We start from the raw sequence: 23,087 nt of genomic DNA, 5'->3' as shown, positions 1-23,087 counted from the left end.
GGCTAGGGTGCCGGCTTAGGATCCTAGGATCCTGGGTTCGAATCCCGGCCGATCGCTGAATTAACGCCAGGGGGGTTGACTCAGCCTGTCATCCTTCCGAGGTCGGCTAATTGAGTACCAGTTCACTGGTAATTTCCTGTTTGTCGTTAAAGGCGGCAAAAAGGGTTGGCGTCAGGAAGGGCATCCGGCCGTAAAACATTGCTTCAAAAATGGGACCAAAAAAACAACAACAACCACGGTTCCCGAAAAAGGCCAACCCCCGCTTTGCGGGGAAAAATGGCCTCTAAATGTGGTTATTATTATTTCTTTTTAGTGGGGGACACAAAACGTAAACTGTTCAGCTTGGCGGAGGAATGCTCTCCACCGAGTGCCGCTAATTTCTAAAAATTTCACTCAAATTGTTCCATAATAGGCTGAATATATGATCACCACTCCTTTTCCAGATGCATAAGGCTGTCGAAGCAGTTTTTGGCTTTTGGGCGCAATCCTGGACGGGTCGCCACTCCGACGCAGCTCTGAATATAACTTAGTTGTAAATAATAGAAAGAATAAAAAAGGAGATGTAGTAGCAATGTATGTTACACAATATTTTAATTATCAAATAGGACATTGGTTGAATATTATGAATGATGTGCTGGAAACTTCAAACGGATCTCTGACTTGAAAATCACAATAAACCCAGTTGGTAATAAATGTTCGTTTGTCATTAATCGTCCACTTTCTAAACTCCCCCTCATCCCTCCCCTCCAAAACTCCTCCCTCACCCCTACCCTCCAAAACTCCCCCCTTGCCCCTCCCCTTCAAAACTCCACCCTCCCCTTCAAACCTCCTCAAAACTCCCGCCTCTCCTTCAAAACGAACTCCCCCTACCATCTTTCTGCAATTCTCCCCCCTCCTCCTCCTCAAATCTGCCTCCTCCACACTTCCTCTCCTTTCCATCTCATACCCCCACCTCCTCCAACCTTCTACTTTGTTCTCAACCCCGCCACCCCCCCCACCCCCCCTCAAACAACCCCTCACTGTTCCTCATCCCATCGCCATCAAACCTTTTATCCTCCTAATCCTTCCCTTTCTCCAATCTCTGACACACCATCAATTACTCTCCCTACCTCCCCCTCTCATCCCTCATCTTACCCTACCCCTTCCCTCCCCTGTCCTGTACCCAATGCTCCCTCTTCTTTAACCGTATGGACCTTAAACATCTGGGGCCTTCACTCAAACCTGATTGATCTCTCCATTCAGGTTGCTTCTGACAAACCAGACCTAATCTGCTTAACATAAACTTTCCTCCTTCAAGATGTCTCTGATTCTTCAATATCTCTCCCTGGTTACTCCCTCCTCCGGTATGATAGACCTGAGCCTCGTCCTGGGGGTGGGGCTGCTATCTTTATCAAAAACTCTCTTCCTCACTCTCCTTGCACTGCCCTCTCTCCACTCCACCCCCAGGAGTACCTCTGGCTACGGCCTCCTCTCCGCTCCCACCTTTTGTTCAGATGTGTTCTGTACCGTCCTCCAAACAGTGATGACTCCATTTACATCTCGCTGTCTGACAACATGAACCACCTTCCATCCACTCATCCAAACTATCTCTTCCTCATATGTGGCGACTTCAACTGCCATAATGCCAGCTGGCTGGGTGTGGGTACCTCTCTCACCAGCCATGGCATCTCAGCAAAGGACTTCTGCGACTCATCGGGACTGACACAATCTGTCAATTTCCGGACACGGATCTCAGTCAACGGAGCATCTTCTCTTCTAGACTTGTTTATGACTAACGTCCCTGCAAATGTCTGCTACTCTTCATCTGATCCAATCGGTTTATCTGATCATTCGCTTGTTAAAGTGGACATCTCTCTGGCTATTCTCAGAGAGCCTCCTCAGCGTCTCGAGTCTGGCATTTCACTCAGGCCAACGGGCATGGTCTGCAAGCAGCCAGCAATCATCTGGACTGGTCTCCCATATCTACTGCCTCCAAGATCAACTCTTCCTGGGAATTCTTCCAAAGTAAACTGCTCTCACTCATGCACAGATTTATCCCATCTTTTCTTCAGTTGTCATACTCTTCCTCCCGTCAATGGTACACTGAATGTTGTGGTGCGGCAGTTGCCCTGAAACAACTTGCCTTTGCCTTTTGGAAGGCTAATCCAACTGAAGGCAATCTCAGTTCTGGAACAAGTTCGGAAGAAGTGTGTGTCTACCCTCAGGAGAGCCAGGAAGCACCATCTCTCTACTCTCAAGACTGAACTCTCAAACCTGTCTCCCTCCTCCAAATTCTGGTGGTGTCTGGTCAAATCTGTTTCTGGTATTTGTTCCCCTTCCAACCCCTCACTTACCTCAAACGGCTACACAGCTGACACCGCATGTGACAAAGCCGAATGTCTCAACTCTGTGTTTGCCTCAAAATCTTGTGTCCCAAACCCATCTCTCTCTGTACCCACCATACCCAATCGTACCCAGCTGCTCCTGGACTCTGTGTCCTTTCCTCCTGACAAGGTGGAGAAGTTTCTGTCAAACCTCGACTCTGATTCTGCAACTGGACCAGACGGCCTCAACCCACAGGTCCTAAAATCCTGCTCTGCCGCTATTTCACTCCTTCTCTCTGTTCTCTTCACCCTCTCTTTTGCTCAAGGTCATCTGCCATCTGCTTGGAAATCAGCAAACATTACCGCTTTACACTAAAAAGGTGCAAAAACAGATCCTTGCAACTACAGACCAATCAGCCTGCTCCCAATAATCAGCAAAGTCATGGAATCAATCATCGCTTCTGACATCAAATCCTTCCTCTTCTCCAATGGCGTGATCTCAGATCACCAATTTGGATTCAGACGAGGTCATTCTACTCTGGACATGCTGCTTCTGCTGTCTCAACAATGGATGTAGGTCCTCAATGCCAAACAGGAAATCGGAGCTGTCTCCCTTGACATATTCTGTGCCTTCGATACGGTTTGACACCCCGCCAAGCTCACCAAACTCTCCTCGTATGGTATCCATGGAAATCTCCACGCTTGCTTTGCAGACCTCCTCTCTGGTTGTCGTCAACGTGTGGCCCTGAATGGATTTATCTCATCTCCCCTTCCTGTTCAGGCTGGAGTTCCTCAAGGCAGTGTTCTGGGCCCTGTGCTTTTCTGGTCTTCATTAATGATCTCACCGACTCTCTGGAAAATCCTCTCTATCTCTTTGCTGATGACTCCACTCTCTGCCGCTCCATATCTCAACCCTCAGATCGGCAGTCTGCAACCTCCTCACTCTGTGCAGACCTGGATAACATCTCAAACTGGTCAAACAAGTGGAACATGTCTTTCAATCCTGACAAATCTCACACTCTCACTTTGTCTCTCCGAAAAGACCATCTGGACAACCCTCCCATCTATTTTCTGAACAATCCTCTTGAAGAAGTTCCGTCACTCAAGCTTTTGGGTCTCACTATCTGCCATGATCTTTCTTGAGAAAACCACATTTCCAAGCTGGCCTCCAAAGCCAGTCGCGAACTGGGCATCCTCGGTCATGCGAAGTCCTTTCTGGGCACTTCTGAGCTCCTCACCACATACAAAGCTTTCATCCGCAGCTCAATGGAATACTGTTCTCCCCTATGGGCTGGTGCTCCTGCCTCACACCTAGCTCGGCTTCACGCGGTTGAAACCAACGCATTCAGAATCATTGGAATCTCCCACGATGAAGCCGATTCTGAGGGCCTTTCTCTCTCAACGCAGGCAGGTAGGTGGTCTTTATGTCTTCTACCGACTCCTCTCCGGCCTTGCTCCCCCTGCTCTGTCTGTGCTCTGTCCCCCAAATATTCCTGCAGGATACACAAGATCTGCTTGCAACCCTCTTCGGGTGAAACTGCCAAAATCAAGACGCTCTGCTCACCTTCACTTGATATTTTCTACAACCGTTAAAACACCCCAAATCCATGTCTTTCAATCCCCAACTTCTTTCCTGAAATTCCAAGTGGTGTTCATTTGCTTTATACCGTGTACCCCTCTCACGATACTTGAAAAATTAACCCCCCATCCATCCCCTGAAAAAAAGGTTGCAATTGATCCAGCAAATTGTCCATTTCATCAAGATCAAAATTGACGATCTTGATCAAAGCTCTGGTCAACAGGATTTAAAGTGATGATTTTAATAGTTTGACCTTGAGTTGACCTTGAGTCCTTCTGTGGAATGTTTTGGGGTCCCAGCAGATGTTGTAAGGTAGGTAGGAGGTTTCATAAATTCCTCAACAAAATTATGATTTTGAAATTGACTCGATGCGAACCAGTCCCAAATCCGGAAGTGAACACTTGACGACAATGGGCTGGTTTGATATCTCAATACAATCGTCATTTAACATGTTATTTTGTTGATCAACCAGCCTTCTCACCTACACGCAAATGGGTACATGCAAAAACTTACTCCAGAAAACTTGGTGTATTAAAAAAATTAACCAGCCTCCGTTGACTGGAGTGAGGTCCTCATTGAAGACGTTGATGAGTGTTATGAGAAATTTATGGATATATTTATGGCACTTTATGAAAAAGAACATCCCAAACAAAAAATGTAATTATCCAAAGTATATGGAGATACCGCACCAAGGTTGGATTACAAAATCACTTTTGAAATAAGTTAATAGAAAGACTAATTCGTATTATAGATATAAAGCCAAACCAATAGATGCCTCTCGACTTAGATACAGTATACAACACAACAACATGCATTTTAAAGGCCATTTTCCCTGCTAGAGCGGGGGTTAGCCTTGCGGTCCCCATGACAATCTTCTCCATTTTGCCCTATTTTCTGCATCTCTCCTTGTTAACCCCCTTGCCCGCATTTCTTCTTCCACCATCTTTAGCCAAGTCTTTCTCGGTCTTCCCCGTCTTCTACTTCCTTCTACATTCATTTCCATCACTCTTCTCAACCAGTCACTTTCATCCTTCCTCAACACATGACCAAACCATCTCAACCTGTTCCTCTTCACAGCATCAATCACAGGCTCTATTCCCATCATCTTTCGCAATTCATCATTTGTCTTCCTCTCTCTCAACGATACTCCGCACATCCGTCGAACCATTCGCATTTCCACCCTTTCCAACCTTCGTTGCTGCTCTACGTTCATTACCCATGTCTCGCTCCCATAAATCATAACACTTCTCACACATGCAGCATACACCTTTACCTTCAGCTTCAACGACACTCCACTCATCATCAGCACGCCACTCAATTCCCGAAACTTCTTCCATGCACATCTCACTCGAGCAACCGTTGCCGAGTGTGATCCACCTTCTCCATTCAGCATGTCTCCGAGGTAGCAAAATGTTTTCACACCTTCCAGCTTCACGCCGTCTCCAAGATCCAACTCAACATTTCCTCCATCTGCAGCTCCCTCTGTGCACACCTTACATTTGAATGTAGCTGCCACACTGGTTAATGACCCTCTCAGACCACTACATTTTTGATGAACCCACTCAGCGCACATTGTACACTGAATGGAGTTCACTCCGACACCCTTCCGACACACAGCACAGGGCCACTTCCCAGTTCTTTCCACCTCGCCACATGCTTTACCACTTGCCATCACCTTCGTCTTTCCGATATTCACCTTCAGACCTTTTGTCTCCATACATTCCTTCCACGTGTTCATCTTTTCCTTCAGTCGATCCATACTTTCCACAAACAACACCAGATCATCTGCATACAACAACTCCCACGGTAAACCCTCCTTTACGTTCTGAGCCAGCACCTCCATCACAGCTACAAATAGTAGTGGACTTAGTACCGACCCCTGATGCACTCCCACCTTCACCTCAAACTCACCACTGTTCCCGTCCTTCGTCCTTACAGCTGTGCGCGCTCTTTTGTACATTGCCATCACTACTCTGATCAACCATTCCTCCACTCCTAACTTCCTCAATGCCCATGTCAATACTTTGCGTGGAACCCGATCGAATGCTTTCTCCAGATCAACAAACCCAAGAAACAACTTCTTCCTCTTCTCCATGTACTTCTCCTGCAACTGCCTCACAATGAAAAGCACGTCTGTCGTTCCTCTTCCTGGCATGAATCCAAACTGCATTTCGTCGATCTTCACTTTCTTCCTTATCCTCCTCTCCAACACCCTTTCCAATACCTTCATTCCATGCTCCAATAACTTTATCGCTCGGTACGAGCCACACTCCAGAGGGTCACCTTTCCCCTTGTATAGAGGGACGAGGGTACTCAGTTCCCAATCCACTGGAATGCGGCCTTCTTTCACCACCAGATTACAGATCTCTGCCATTCTCTTCACACCCCAACTTCCTGCTGCCTTCAACATATCTCCCACAACTCCCGTCGGCCCTCCCGCTTTTCTACCCTTCATTGCTTTTATCGCTTCCTCAACTTCCTTCTCAGTTATCTTCTCTGCCGGTCCTAAAACTGGGTTACTCTCTATGTTGCCATCCCATTCATTCTCTGTATTCAACAGCATTTCCATATATCTTTTCCATCTTCCTTTAATTCCATCTGGGTCGACAACGATTTGGCCCACTTCATCCTTCAAGCAACTCACCCCCATCACATCACACCTCTCTTTCGCTATCTGCTTTGCAATCCTGAATACTGCTTTCTGATCCTCTTCCGAATCCAAGCGTTCTCCGAACATTTTCCTACATTACAGTATCCTGACTTAGATACAGTATCCTGATCATAAAACACTCTCACCACTCTGTGGCAGATTATTATTCCAAACAGTTTAGTATTTGTTGTGATAAAAAATTAAAATGGAAAGTAATAAATAATGTGCTAAACAATAATAAAAGTGACTTAAATGTTTATAAAATAAAGAACAGCTTTATAATAGACACAAGAGTCATAAAAAGGCGGAACATGGTCCACGGTCCAGTCGACATCCGGACCGCAGGCATCACCAGTCTGGACCGCGGAGCTAATCGCAATCCCCCGTCAATGGATTGATGGCATGGTGCTAATTTAGCTGCTGAATTATTCCTGAGTTAATCCCCTCCAATCCTCTTCGATCCTATTTGCCCCAAATTATGTGTTCGTGGCCTCTGGCATTTATCCATTCAGACCAACTTGATAAATGAGAAACGCTGGACACGAGTATGCCAAGAACGAATCCTAATCCGCCAGAGGAGAGGGTATTCCATTTGGGTTTGTTTGTTTGTCTGTTTGTTTGTTTGTTTGTTTGTTTGCACAAAACGTGAGTATGTTTAGCCCGTCCCCTGCACAGCAGGAGACGTAGTTTTGCAATCACTTCTGTGTGTGTGTGTGTGTGTGTGTGTGTGTGTGTGTGTGTGTGTGTGTGTGTCTGTCTGTCTGTCCAAGCCGTAACGTTGTTACCATTTGAGATTTGTCATCAAATTTTCACCAAAGCTTTATTACGATAATACGGAGTAGGCAAATGAATCATTTTGTCAAAAGTTCAAAGGTCGGCGTCACCCAAAATCATCAATTTTCAACCAATTTACCTGAAATTTCAATTTCCACTTGAGTTTTGTCATCAAATTTTCAACAAAGCTGTATTGTGAGAATATGGAGAAGGTAAATTAATAATTCGGTCAAAAGGTCAAAGGTCAGCATCACATAACAATCATCAATTTTCATCCGATCGACCTGAAATTTAAAGAATTTGCATATTGGGTCACTGAATTGGTTCACCAATGAAAAGCTACAAACCGATTGTTTTTTTTTGGACCAAAAGGTCAAAGGTCAAGGTTGCGTAAAATCACAAATTTTCACAGATTGACCTGAAAGAATTTGCATATCGGGTCACTGAATCGGTTCACTAATCGACAGGTAGGAGTTGATTGTTCTCTTTTTTATTTATTTATCAAAAGCTCAAAGGTCAAGGCTGCATTCAATCATAAATTTTCATTTTGTGGTTTTTAATGTTTTTGTTATTTGAGCATACGGAATACGACGTCATTGGTCACGTGGTTTGGCAGCCATATTGGATTGAAAATGAAAACCTTCAAAAATCCTATTTTCCAGAACGTCTTACTAAATCGATGCGAAACTCTACACACATCATCTACTAGTCTTGGGGAGTAACGTTTGAAAACGATTAATTCATAGGTCACACGGTCTGGCAGCCATATTGGATTTTATGCAAAAACTGCAAAAATGAAATTATTGTTCTTCTCTGAAAGCAATGAACGGATCAATGCAAAATTTTAACCATATGTTCGACTAGCCATGGGGATACAATGTTGGGAAAAAATAAAAATAAAGATCATTGGTAACATTATTTGGCAGCCATATTGGATTTATGGCAAATATTCAAAAAAAATGTTTTTCTCTGAAAGCCCTTACCCTATCGATGCGAAATTGTAAAAATATCATCTCAGACCGTTGCTGCATATAGTGTGAAAATAGTGACTTCATAGGTCACGTGGTTTGGCAGCCATCTTGGATAGAAAAATGAACCTTATCCGATCAACACGAAACTTCACACACCTGATCCTCTACAAAACCACAAGAAAAAGAAGCACCTTTGGAGGCCATTTATCCCCACAGAGCAGGGGTTGGCCTTTTTTTTGGGCACCATGGTTCCCTTTTTGAAGCAATGTTTTATGGCCGGATGCCCTTGCTGCCGCCAACCCTGTTAGTCACCTCTTGCGACCCACAGGGAATTACCAGTTAGCTGGTACTCAATTTGCCGACCTCAGAAGGATGACAGGCTGAGTCAACCCCGCTGGTGTTAATTCAGCGATCAGCCTGGATTCGAACCCAGGATCCTGGGATCCCCAGCTGGCACCCTAACCACTAAGCGAACACCAGGCTTCTCTACCAAATCCCAGGTGGAGTGCAAAATTTTCAAGTCATAGGTCACGTGGTTGGAAGGTTGGAACGAAAATCAAAGGTTTGCTTGACTTTTAGCATTCAAAGGATATAACATGAACAAACAATGCTGGGAAGGCAATGGCAAACGACCGAGTATAAACCTAGCCAAGAAACTGCTTTGGCAGCATTCAACGCTCTATAAAGTGTATGGAACATCAAAATCAATTAAGAATGTGATATGTCAATAAAGTACATGCGATTAGGAACGTGTTTTTATCTGTAGGGTTGCATCATTAGAATGTGCGTACGTTTATAGAGTACATAAAATTGGAATGTGAGTACGTCTATAAAATACATATGATTGGAATGTGAATGGATACAATAAAACCAAAAAGGTCTGCTTGTGTTCCATATGAATATAAGTCTACGTCAGTCAGTCAAACACACCACACAAACACCATACAAAATACACCACACAAACATGTCCTGGTGAGGGTCTGCAATCTCTGATTGCTGTTTCTTCTGTAAAATGCCTTTGGTTGTGCGGCCTGCGATGCGCTATGGAATTTTAGTTCTGACCCACGATCAAAAATATTGATTGGAGAGAGTTTTAATGATTATTTTCTGCCACAGGCCCCGTTAGCTCATGCTATTCCAATGGCTTAGATATCATATGTTTGTGATATCATACATCATATGTTATATCATATCAATGGCTTAGATATCATATGTTTGTGATATCATATATCATATGTTATATCATATCAATGGCTTAGATATCATATGTTTGTGATATCATATGAATGAATGAATGAATGATCGTTTTTAAGGCCATTTTCCCCCGCTAGAGCGGGGGTTAGCCTTGCGGGCCCCATGACAATCATGGTTCCCTGTTTGAGGCAATGTTTTTATGGCCGGATGCCCATCCTGACGCCAACCCTTGGTCACGCTCTTACGATGCGCAGGGATACGGTGTACCTATTCTAAATCGGGGTACACACCGGGATCATTCATCCCAGCAAGCTGGCACTCAATTTGCCGACCTCGGAAGGATGACAGGCTGAGTCAACCCCCCTGGCGTTAATTCAGCGATCGACCGGGATTCGAACCCAGGATCCTGGGATCCCAAGCCAGCACCCTAACCGCTAAACCAACGCCAGGCTTGATACCAGTTTGTGATATCATATATCATATGTTATATCATATCAATGGCTTAGATATCATATGTTTGTGATATCATATATCATATGTTATATCATATCAATGGCTTAGATATCATATGTTTGTGATATCATATATCATATGTTATATCATATCAATGGCTTAGATATCATATGTTTGTGATATCATATATCATATGTTATATCATATCAATGGCTTAGATATCATATGTTTGTGATATCATATATCATATGTTATATCATATGAATGGCTTAGAAACGTAAACTGTTCAGCCTGGTGGAGGTATAAGCTCTAACAAGTGCTACTCTAGTTTACATTTTAAAGTACAGGGGCAAATTCCATTATCTTCTTTGTTCCTATATTATTTCATTGAAACTAGGACGACACTTCGTCGACCAATATGCCTCCGCCCTCATTATTACATCATTATAATACTTGTCCCAAGTTTGATTTAAATCATTTCAGCTGTTCTCAAGTTATCACATTTTAACCGGAAATGGCCTCTGATCCTTGACCTCTTGATGCCATAATCCAATCAGTTCATCTTTCCATCATGTATACTTATACCAAGTTCGTTCAAAATCCCATCACTTGTTCACAAGTTGGTACGGCAACATAATGTTTACTTAACATGACCTCTGACCTTTGACTTCTTGACTCCAAAATCGAATCAGTTCATGTCTACATCATTATACATACTTGTACCAACTTTGGTCAGAATCCCTTCACTGTTTCACAAGTTATCGCGGTAACAAGATTTTTACCGAACATGACCTCTGACCTTTGACCTTAAACTTCAATCATTTAATCTATACCTCATTATACATAGCTGCACCAAGTTTCACTAAGATCGCTTTAGCCGTTCTCACGTTATCATGACAACAAAAACCCATCACAAACGGACGGGCGGACGGACTTTGTCGGCGGAGGCATAAAAAGTTTTGTCTTCTGCAATTGGACCACACGATCTGTGTGATTTCACCTATTCTCTTGTATTGTTTGTTTTTTGGCTTGTCGCTTTATAATTGGAATTCCAGATAAGGTATTGTCATCATACACCATCTGTCTGTCCGTCGCCTATTTCAACTTTTACTTTTCCAGCCAAACCCCTGGGCCGATCCGGCTGAAACTTGGAAGCAAGGTTCAGCTCCTGACTGGTGATGGGGATTGCAAAGCTCGTTCTGGTCACTTGACCGGAAGTGTGTCAAAATGGTGGACTTGGTAAATGCCCTCAAAAAGCTTCTTCTCCAGACCCACCAATCAGAATGCTACCAAATTTGGGTTACAACATCAAGCCAGGGCCCAGGTAAGCTACAGTGTGTGTGTGCGTGCGCTAGTGTGTGTGTGTGTGTGTGTGTGTGTATGTGTGTGTATGTGTGTGTGTGTGTGTGTGTGCGAGTGTGTGTGTGAGTGCGAGTGTGTATATGTGCACGCGAGTATGTGTATGTGTGTGTGCGAGTGTGTGTGTGTGCGAGTGTGTGTGTGTGTGTGTGTGCATGTGTGTGTGTGTGTGTGTGTGTGTGTGTGTGTGTGTGAGTGTGTATATGTGCACGCGAATATGTGTATGTGTGTGTGTGCGAGTGTGTGTGTGTGTGTGTGTGTGTGTGTGTGTGTGTGCGCGAGTGTGTGTGTGTGCACGCGAGTATGTGTATGTGTGTGTGTGTGTGTGTGTGCGAGTGTGTGTGTGTGTGCGTGTGTGTGTGTATATGTGCGCGCGAGTATGTGTATGTGTGTGTGTGTGCGAGTGTGTATATGTGTGCGTGAGTATGTATATGTGTGTGTGTGCGAGTGTGTGTGTGTGTGTGTGAGTGTGTGTGTGTGTGCGCGCGAGTATGTGTATGTGTGTGTGCGAGTGTGTGTGTGTGTGTGTGTGTGTGTGTGTGTGTGTGCGAGTGTGTGTGTGTGTGCGTGTGTGAGTGTGTATATGTGCGCGCGAGTATGTGTATGTGTGTGTGTGTGTGTGCGAGTGTGTATATATGTGTGCGTGAGTATGTGTATGTGTGTGTGCGTGCACTAGTGTGCGTGTGTGTGTGTGTGTGTGTATGTGTGTGTGTGTGTGTCACAAACAGAACACTGCAATCAATGTGGAGAAGTTTCCGCAAATTAAAAAGAACAAAGCTTTAAACTGTTGCTGCATAATGAAGGTGTGTGAAAGCAATACCTTGCTCTATCTCTAAAACACACCAAAAAAATTCAGAGAATGTGTAAATGTTTGTATTTTTATGATAAAGAAATTCCAAACAACACCATGTAGCTTAAAATAAATTTCATTCCACTAATGTACAGTGTACGTGCATCAATCAGTACAATTGTTGAATAAAGCATTTTCTTTTGTAGTTTACGGTTGCTGTGTCAGTCAATAACTTACCTGTAGCAACACTTATTGCTTCGATTGTCTCGAGGTCAGTTAGCTTTTGAAAATCCTCAGTACCGACAGCAGGACTACAGCTGAGACATCTGGGATTGAGAGATAATGCGAGGTCAGAGGCAGTGTGAAGAGGTGCATACGGTAAAATGCTAATGTGGGCACACCTGAACTCGGGCAATCCTTCGTCTGCAACAAGCTTACCCCAAGCTCACCGAATGACGCAACGATCAATTCATTCAGTTGACAAACAAGGCCCATTAAAGGAAGGTCATCGGGGTGCTCTTTGCACAAGTGCATTTGACAGCAAGAAGATGAAGATAACATGATAAACAATTTGAAGGCCTTCTTATAAAGCTATTGAAACATTATGGGCAGAAATGCATCAAAAGGCACATTACCGGTATGAGCGTCTGTGGCCCTGCAGAAGGAAAGGCATACAAAGTGAGGGAAGGCCCATTTTCTCCTCAGAGGATGTTATTGGGATCACAGCAGCAAACTCTGATGTTAGCTTATTTAGCTCTGCTAGAGTCAGGCCTGGAGCAAACAGAATGACAAATATACACAGGTTACAAAGGAGAGCTCAGTTCCAGCTGTTAACATAAAAATTCCTTCAATGATGCCCTTCCCCTCCCCTCCAACACCCTCAAGTGATCCATGGCTCATGGAAGAGAATATACGTGCATATAATCACTTGTATAAGACAACACATGCCACCAAGAATAACAAGGACATTACAGACGATAGACAAATCATGAAAGCACATGGGATTTTAATTTAGGATCCCAGCATCACACAAGCCAATCGATTGTTGACCACAGGGAGCTTTTCACGCAGAGCTCAAACCTATAGTTGGTTCAGAGCCGCCCGGATTTCATGGAACATCAACTATGGAAGGAGGAAAGCAAAATGACCCTACGGTAAGGTGGCATAATCTACAAAGCTTTCCTGCAGAGCTAAGAGGATGAAGGCAGTTGCAAGCTCATTCACCAATCATTCAGGAACTGCTTAACAGTACAAAATAAACATTGCTTAAAATACACCAGAAATGCTTCACACCAGTGAGGGCAAGAGACAGACACCGACGCACAGTGTGAAGCACCGTGGATTTGACGACAAGAAAGAGCTTATAATAACCATGTCTTGGCACAAACCCACATTTTGTCAAGCAATTATGACGATTATTCCACACATCCAATTATCGCCAATGGCGTTTTCTCCGTTACAGGCCACGATTGTACAAAACTGAAGCATGCCCAGCTCTGCGTGTCGCCAAATGTTATGCACCGGCGATAAATACAGGGGTTTCCAAGTGTTGCGTACCCTTCAGATTTTGTGCAAAAACGAATGTGGCAACTGTTGTACCGAAAGCGTACAGCGAATACATCTGTGCCCAATTCTACTTTAAGACCGAAGGATTTTTTTTAGTGTGAGCAATGAGTGTAATATGCACATGAGATAATCTGAGGGTAACATTACCACGGGTTTCATTAAAACATTATATTGGTGTGGTTTAGAACATTGGAGAATGCATCAATATCCGCTACTCAGAATTATTTGATTTCCCAGAAGCAAATCAATTCAAGTCGGTTTCTTGATTTGCCGTCAATGAGACATCCTCAATCACAACCAAATCCTCTCGACTTGAGGCTTGTTACCTCCGCAACCAAAGATGGACAGAGGTTATGTTTTCATCTCTGTTTGTCTGTCTGTATGTTTAACTTTGAGCAGGATATCTCAAAAAGTTATGGACAGATTCTGACAAGACTAGGTGGATGAGTTGGTCAGGTGACAAGAACAAGCCAAATTGATTGTGGTTCAGATCCGGCCTATCAATGGGATACAAAACGAAAACTGTTCAGCCTGGTGGAGGTATGCGCTCTACCGAGTGCCAGTCTCGTTTTTACAATATGATAATTTTCTTGTACAATTACAATTGAGAGGAATAGCTATGACACTTCACTATATAGTTTTAATGTCACAGCCTTCTTATGTAAAGGTATGACGTGATAGAGAAACAAAACCGATAAGTCGTAAGACACCAAGTAACAAGCAACCAAAAGCAATGGTGAGATGATCAATCTCTGCTTGAAACATATGGGCAAATAATAATAATAATAATAAGAAGAAGAAGAAGAAGAAAGAGCAATCGGAGATTGCATGCCCTCGCCAGGCCGTGTTTTTAATGTTTTTTTAAGGCTTTTGTGTTAAAACAAATATGGCGGCTGAAGCACACAACCCATGACATCATAATTTTTTTGCCTCCACCAATTTATCCAGAGATGACGCTCAACAAATTTCATCTTGATCAGATGAAGTTTTGTACTTGTCGAATTATGACGTCATAATAGAGGCACCTATGACATCATCATTGACATATGTTATTCCCCATGGAGAGTACTTTACATGGGCTATGTGTCAATTTTTTCAATGCAGTGCTTTCAGAGATAGAGAGGTGCAACGTTTTTTTAGTCTTTCCAAGATGGCGCCTGTGCCACGTGACATATGACGTCATAATTATCATTTAAAAATTATGCAGGAGGAGGTGCACCTAAGGTGAAAATTTCCTGTCAATCAGACCAACGGTTGCAGAGAAAATCATATTTATTCTGTGTGGACAAAGAAACAAACAGACAAACAAACAAAAAGAAAAACAGACAGACAAACAAAGAAACAGAAAAAGAAAAACAGAAGAACGGACACATAAACAAACAGAAAAACAAACAAACAGACGAACGGACAAAGAAACACATAGACAAACAAACAGACAAACACACAGACAAACAAACAGAAAAATAAACAAACAGAAAATCAAACAAAAACAAACAGACAAAGAAACAGACAAAGAAACAGACAAAGAAACAGACAAAGAAACAGACAAAGAAACAGACAAAGAAACAGACAAAGAAACAGACAAAGAAACAGACAAAGAAACAGACAAAGAAACAGACAAAGAAACAGACAGACAAACAGACAGACAAACAGACAACAACTTGCCTTTGCCTCTTAGAAAGCAAATCCAACTGAAGGCAATCTCAGTTCCTTCTACCAAGCTTGGAACAAGTGTGTGTCTACCCTCAGGAGTGCCAGGAAGCACTATCTCTCCACACTCAAGATTGAACTCTCAAACCTGTCTCCTTCCTCCAAATCCTGGTGGCGTCTGGTCAAATCTGTTTCTGGTGTTTGCTCCCTTTCCATCCCCGCCCTTACGTCAAATGGCTACACAGCTGACACCGCACGTGGAAAAGCTGAATGCCTCAACTCTGTGTTTGCCTCAAAATCTTGTGTCCCAAACTCATCTCTCGCTGTTCCCACCGTCCCCAGTCGAGCCCAGCTGCTCCTGGACTCTGTGTCCACTCCTGACAAGGTGGAGAAATTTCTGTCAAACCTCGACTCTGATTCTGCAACTGGACCAGACGGCATCAGCCAACGGGTCCTAAAGTCCTGCTTTGCCGCTCTATCTCACCCCCCTCTCTGTTTTCTTCGCCCTCTCTTTTGCTCAAGGGCTCCACTCTCTGCCGCTCCATTCCTCTTCCCTCAGATCGGCAGTCTGCAGCCTCCTCACTCTCTGAAGACTTGGACAAAATCACAGACTGGTCAAACAAGTGGACCATGTCTTTCAATCCTGACAAATCTCACACTCTTACTACGTCTCTCCGAAAAGACCGACTGGACAACACTCCCATCTACTTTCTCAACAATCCTCTCCAAGAAGTTCTGTCGCTCAAGCTTTTGGGTCTCACTATCTGCCATGATCTTTCTTGGGAAAACAACATTTCCAAGCTGGCCTCCAAAGCCAGTCGCCGACTGGGCATCCTCCGTCGTGCGAAGTCCTTCCTCGGCACACCTGAGCTCCTCACCACATAAAAGGCTTTCATCTGCAGCTCAATGGAATACTGTTCTCCCCTATGGGCCGGTGTTCCTGCCTCACACCTAGCTCGGCTTCTTGCTGTTGAAACCAAAGCTTTCAGAATTATTGGAATCTCCCGCGATGAAGCTATCTCTGAGGGCCTTTCACTCACTCACCGCAGGCAGGTAGGTGGTCTTTCTGTCTTCTACCGACTCCTCTCCGGCCTTGCACCCCCAGCTCTCTCTGTGCTCTGTCCCCCAAATATTCCTACAGGTCGCACAAGATCTGCCAGCAACCCTCTGATGGTTAAACTGCCGAAATCTCGGCTCTCTGCTCACCTTCACTCTTTCATTCCTCTTTTCTCCCGCCTCTGGAACAAACTTCCTCACTCCCTTCAATCCCACTCCTCCCTCCAGGTCTTTAAAACAGCTGTTCACCACCATCTCTTATCTTCCCCCATCCAAAACCTTGATCTTTTCTACCCCCGCTAATTCACCCCAGATCCACCTTGTTTGAAATTCTAACTTCTTTCCTGGAAGTCCTGGCAGTGTCCAAATGTTTTATACCTCTCCCACCTCCCCCTTCCCATGCCCCTCCCCCAAAGCCCTCTCCCTCTCTCAGACCTCTCGATGTCTCCATGTCTCTCGGTCCCTGCTCTCAAATGTTGTGTTTGTGTCCTTCCCCCTCTCTCCCCATCTTGTCTACCGCTCCCGATGTTATATGTTTTATGTGTCGGTTTGTCTTTCTGTGTGATTAATGTTCGCTCTTTCACAAGCCTCGATCTTGTATACAAAAAAAAAGAAGAAAAAAGAAAGAAAGGGCATCTGCCATCTGCTTGGAAATCAGCCAACATTACCGCTTTACACAAAAAGGTGCAAAAACAGATCCTTTCAACTACAGACCAACGAGCCTTCTCCCAATTATCAGCAGGGTCATGGAATCAATCATCGCTTCTGACATCAAATCCTTTCTTTTCTCCAATGGCTTGATCTTGGCTCATCAATTTGGATTCAGACCAGGTCATTCTGGCTGGGCAGGCTGCTTCTGCTCTCTAAACAATGGATGGAGGTCCTCAATGCCAAACAGGAAATCAGAGCTGTCAACCTTGACATATCTTGTGCCTTCGATATGGTCTGGCACCCAGCTCTGCTCACCAAACTCTCCTTGTATGGTATCCATGGAAACCTCCACGCATGGATGGCAGACTTCCTTTCTAGTCGTAGTCAACGTGTGGCCCTGAATGGAATTCTCTCATCTCCCCTTCCTGTTCTGGCTGGAGTTCCCCAAGGTAGTGTTCTGGGCCCTGCGCTTTTTCTGGTCTTCATCAATGAACTCTCCGACTCTCTGGAAAATCCTTTCTATCTCTTTGCTGATGGCTCCACTCTCTGCCGCTCCACATCTCAGCCGCCAGATCGACAGGCAGCAGCATTTTCACTTTCTGCAGACCTGGATAACATCTCAAACTGGTCAAACAAGTGGAACACGTCTTTCAATCCTGACAAATCTCACACTCTCACTTTGTCTCTCCGAAAAGACCGTCTGGACAATCCTCCCATCTATTTTCTGAACAATCCTCTTGAAGAGGTTCTGCCACTCAAGCTTTTGGGTCTCACTATCTGCAATGATCTTTCCTGGGAAAACCACATTTCCAAGCTGGCCTCCAAAGCCAGTCGCCGACTGGGCATTCTCCGTCGTACGAAGTCCTTTCTGGGCACTTCTGAGCTCCTCGCCACATACAAAGCTTTCATCCGCAGCTCAATGGAATACTGCTCTCCCCGCTGGGCTGGTGCTCGTGCCTCACAACTAGCTCGTCTTCATGCGGGTTGAAACCAAAAGCATTCAGATCACCATTGGAATCTCCCGCGATGATGCTGATTCTGAGGGCCTTTCTCTCCCTCACCGCAGGCAGGTTGGTGATCTTTCTGTCTTCTATCGACCCCTCTCCGGCCTTGCCCCCCCTGCTGTGCCTGTGCTCTGACCCCCAAATATTCCTTCAGGACGCACAAGATCTGCCGGCAACCCTCTTATGGTTAAACTGCTGAAATCTCGGCTCTCTGCTCACCTTCACTCTTTCATTCCCCATTTCTCCCACCTCTGGAACAAACTCCCACACTCTCTTCAATCCCACTCCTCCCTCCAGGTCTTTAAAACAGCTGTTCACCACCATCTCTTATCTTCCCCCATCCAAAACCTTGATCTTTTCTACCCCCATTAAAAAAACCCCAAATGTGCCTCTTTCAATCCACAACTTCTTTCCTGAAATTCCTAGAAGTGTTCATTTGCTTTATACCGTGTACCCCTCTCACGATACTTGAAAAATTAACCCCCTGTCCATCCCCTGAAAAAAGGTTGCAATTGATTCAGCAAATTGTCCATTTCATCAAGATCAAAATTGACGATCTTGATCAAAGCTCAGGTCAACAGGATTTAAAGTGATGATTTTAAGTTTGACCTTGAGTTGACCTTTGACCTTTTGACCTCAAAAATAGTTTATTTCCAAATTCAGTGACAATGTGCAAATACTGTTCAATTTTCAAGTCAATCGGATGAAAATTGACGGTTTTTCAGTTGAAAATGATGATTTTAGAAATTTGACCTCCAGATGACCTTTGACCTCAAAATCAATAGGCTTCTCAATTGTGATGACCTCTACAGCTTGGTGAAGTTTCATGACGATTGATTTGGAATTGTGACAAACTACCGGTCAACAAACGTAACCGACCAATATGCTTGAAAAATCATCGATTTTGCAAGTAACAAACAGAAAAACAAACAAACAAACAAACAGACGAACGGACTCAAATGCAATACCCTCTCCTCTGAGGAGGGTAATAGTAATAATAAAAACTTTATCAGCGATTACTTTGCTGACATTTTCTTTGAGAATCCCTTTTTTTTTCTTTTTCTTTTTTTGTATACAAGATCGAGGCTCGTGTAAGAGCTAACATTGATCACAAAAAGACAAATTGACACATAAAACATAAGATAAAGGGAGCGGGAGACAAGATGGAGAGCGGGTAACATCGGGAGATCTGTGGGAAGGAGAGGGCTTGGGGGGAGGAGGCATGGGAAGGGGAGGGGAGGTGGGGAGGGGGGGGGGAGAGGTAAAAAACTGTGTCTAATCACAACTTTATCTCCATGTTATTGTTTTTACTAGTAAAAGTGAAAGAAAGGAAAAATGCCACGCATCATTAAAATATTATTATTAAACGTTTCAAGTGCATGGCCCATGGATGTTTGTTTCTTTATTTATTTCACCCAGATTAAAACACAAACATGTGCCACGATGTATAAAGACGAGTATACAATTGAGGGATGCACTGGAATGGGCACTGCAGACGGTGAAATTTTGTTCACCCGAAACATTAAACCGGTAGTAGTCCAAGATCATGGCACAACAAATGATCTGAAATACAATAATTAATGTCAGCACTGAATGAATGAATGAATGATCATTCTAAGACCATTTTTCCCCGCTAGAGCGGGGGTTAGCCTTGCGGGCCCCATGACAATCATGGTTCCCTGTTTGAGGCAATGTTTTTATGGCCGGATACCCTACCTTCCTTTTACGATGCGCAAGGATACGGTGTACCTATTCTAAATCGGGGTACACACCGGGATCATTCATCCCAGCAAGTTTTTTTTTTTTTTTTTTTTTTTTTTTTTTTGTATACTGAATCGAGGCTCGTGAAAGAGCTAACATTTATTTCACAAACAAATCAACCAGACAAACAAAATATACAAAAAGAGGGAGCGGAAGACAAGATGGGGAGAGAAGGGGAAGCACACAACCACAACATTTGAGAGCAGGGACATCGGGAGATCTGTGGGAGGGAGAGGGCTTGGGGGCAGGAGGCGTGGGAAGGGGAGGGGGGGGGGGGAGAGGAGAGGTATAAAACCACAAGGGGACCGAAATTAGCGGGGGTAGAAAAGATCAAGCCACGTGGCAGAGTGGGAGAAGAAGGGAGGAGCGGCCAGGAAAATAGGCATGGCCCCATCAACGCATCACGAGGGGAGGTACCAATGAACCCTCGCGACCAATCCGGGCCGAGGCGTGTTCACTGGTAGGCGGAACGAAGCGGACGCGGCTTGATACGCAAGGCAGGTAATAATAAGGCAGGTAATAATAAGGCAAGGCTTGATACGCAAAGCTGGTACTCAATTTGCCGACCTCGGAAGGATGACAGGCTGAGTGAACCCCCCTGGCGTTAATTCAGAGATCGACCGCGATTCGAACTTAGGATCCTAAGTTCCCAAACCTGCGCCCGAACCGCGAAGCCAACACCAGGCTCCTAAATATCTATAAATTGGCCAGACGGAAGCCTCTCCTCGGTGAAAGACACATGAAAACCCACTTTGAGTTTGCAAAAAAGCACCTAAAGCACTCTCAGACTGTGAGAAACAAGATTCTGTGGTCTGATGAAACCAAGATTGAACTGTTTGGCTTCCGTCTGACCACTCTGTCATAAAGCCTAGATCGGTGGAGTGTTTCAGTGATGGTTGTCCTTCTGGAAGTTTCTCCCATCTCCACACAGCCAGAGTCCCAGTCTGGAGCTCAGCCAGAGTGACCATCGGGTTCTTGGTGACCTCTCTTACCAAGGCCCTTCTCCCCCGATTGCTCAGTTTGGCCGGGCGGCCAGCTCTAGGAAGAGTCCTGGTTGTTCCAAACTTCTTCCATTTAATAATTATGGAGGCCACTGTGCTCTTGGGAACCTTCAATGCAGCAGAAATTTTTTTGTAGGCTTCCCCAGATCTGTGCCTCGACACAATCCTGTCTCTGAGCTCTGCAGGCAGTCCCTTCGACCTCATGGCTTGGTTTTTGCTCTGACATGCATTGTCAGCTGTGAGACCTTATATAGACAGGTGTGTGCCTTTCCAAATCATGTCCAATCAATTGAATTTACCACAGGTGGACTCCATTCCAGGTGTAGAAACATCTCAAAGATGATCAAGAGAAATGGGAGGCACCTGAGCTAAATTTCAAGTGTCATAGGAAAGGGTATGAATACTTATGTCAATGTGATATTTCAGTTTTTTCTTTTTAATAAATTTGCAAAACTTTCTAAAATCCTGTTTTCTCTTTGTCATTCTGGGGTATCGAGTGTGGATTGATGAGGGAAAAAATGAATTTAAACGATTTCAGCATAAGGCTGCAACATAACAAAATGTGAAAAAAGTGAAGGGGTCTGAATACTTTCTGAATGCAGTGTTTGTACACACACACACACACACACGCACGCACGTACGCACGCACACACGCACACACACACACACACACGGACACACACACACACACACTGTAATGAAAATATTTTAAACTAGAAAATTTGGTTGGCAAAATGTGTGCCAACAACCAACCATATTAGTGTCAGACATTGTACTAATCACAAGATATAACGACTGCACCTGGAAGACAGAAAGAAAGACATGTCCAGAGCAACTCTTAGTCTCTTACCTTGTGCCAACAGCAAGGACTCTTCAACAAGCTGTTCCTCCATATTCCTCATGTTGACACGGCGCAATGTAATGTGCCGTGTATCAATGGCCTCACCCACGGGACTGCCTTCCATGTGCATGAACTCACACCAATCCTCTGCTCCCGAATCAGGCTTGCAGCACATTTGTGCTAAATTTCTTAGACATCTTGCAACATGTTTTTGACTTGGAATATCTTGCCTATGACAATACAGACAGAAAAACAATTCTGAACCGACCACCATTTGTCTATCATAACTGAGAACAGCAGATGAGAGAAAAATATTCTCTGTGATTCCAAGAAACACATTTTTGTTACACACAGCAAATTTCCGTCAACATTCCACCATTCCACATTACGGCATCCGGCCGTAAAACATTGCTTCAAAAAGGGGACCGAAAAACAACAACAACCACGGTCCCCGAAAAAGGCCAACCCCCGCTTGCGGGGGAAAATGGCCTCTAAAGGTGGTTATTCCACCAAATTCAAAAGAAGCAACACAAACACAATTCCACGTGCTGGTCTTACAACAACTATGAACTGTAGATGCATTTTGTTGAAGCCAGAAAAATCCAATTCATTTCATAAGGTTAGAGTCAAAGAAAGGAAAATGCAGAAAAAAAGGAGGAAAACTTTATTTGTGGCGTAAACGGTACTCACAATGTTTGACAAGCAGGGCAGAAGAGTTTTACACAACGATACATCTGTGGTGGAAGGTACTGCACCACCTTGACTCGCACGCGATACTTTCCAAGCAACGCTCGGCTCAGCACAGTCGTGAGCGGCGTAATCCGCTGCTGGTAATGACCTGTGATCACAATGTCAGTGGCAGCACACCTGAAGCAAATCGGTCAAATTATTTGACTTTTGTCAACGTTTTCGTCTTTTCAGTCATAAAAAAGTAACTTGCGTGTCCTAACGCCTTCAGGCCTGCATGCAACAAGCTCTTTCATGAGCCTTAGACGATGTAGGAAAGACAAATATAAAATGGAATAAGTGTCGCTAAGCTGGAGTACATCATCATATCCTCAATAGAACGATACACCAGTACGTCCGTTGTACATTTCCCCACTCTGCAGCAAAGTACACATTAAAGGAAGTTATAAATGAGGTCACAATCACGTGTGTCTGTCGTGGCTTTGTGTGAACAACCATTTTGCTTTTCGGGAATTATGTCAAAGTGCAATTAATCAACAAACAAGTCACCTGTTGTGGAAACTCTCAATCGTAAACACCTTACCAGGTCGTCGTTCCATGCACGTTTCTGTCTTCTCTTGTGCTGAATCCTCACCATTAACACCTCATGAAACAAGAACAGGTAGAACCAAGAGAAAAAAAATTAATAAGCGACCACTCGGAATTAAAGGATCGAAACAATGCTTTGAAAGCAAAAAAAGAAAAGTTTGAGGAGGTTATAGCTGTTTATTCTCACATAGTCACAATTTATACCATTA

The 23,087-nt window shown here is 44.2% G+C and overlaps 1 protein-coding gene across 2 annotated transcripts in view; it reads right to left on the bottom strand.

The window, feature by feature from the left end:
- Positions 1-23,087, bottom strand: part of POT1 (protection of telomeres 1) — a 159,782-nt gene that overhangs the window by 4,176 nt on the left and 132,519 nt on the right. For both annotated transcript variants that reach the window (XM_068131538.2, XM_078786863.1), the window contains exons 13-17: positions 22,874-22,933; positions 22,294-22,441; positions 21,613-21,833; positions 12,709-12,844; positions 12,311-12,399 (exon numbers count right to left, since the gene is read on the bottom strand). In XM_068131538.2, coding sequence (XP_067987639.2) covers positions 12,311-12,399; positions 12,709-12,844; positions 21,613-21,833; positions 22,294-22,441; positions 22,874-22,933 — 654 coding nt within the window. The remainder of the gene's footprint in view (positions 1-12,310; positions 12,400-12,708; positions 12,845-21,612; positions 21,834-22,293; positions 22,442-22,873; positions 22,934-23,087) is intronic.

This window comes from Myxine glutinosa, chromosome 11, assembly GCF_964187855.1.
Source record: "Myxine glutinosa chromosome 11, kmMyxGlut1.1, whole genome shotgun sequence".
NCBI classification, from domain to species: domain Eukaryota; kingdom Metazoa; phylum Chordata; class Myxini; order Myxiniformes; family Myxinidae; genus Myxine; species Myxine glutinosa.
The sequence above is the reverse complement of the archived record's forward strand: the minus strand, read 5'-3'. Positions and strand labels throughout refer to the sequence as shown.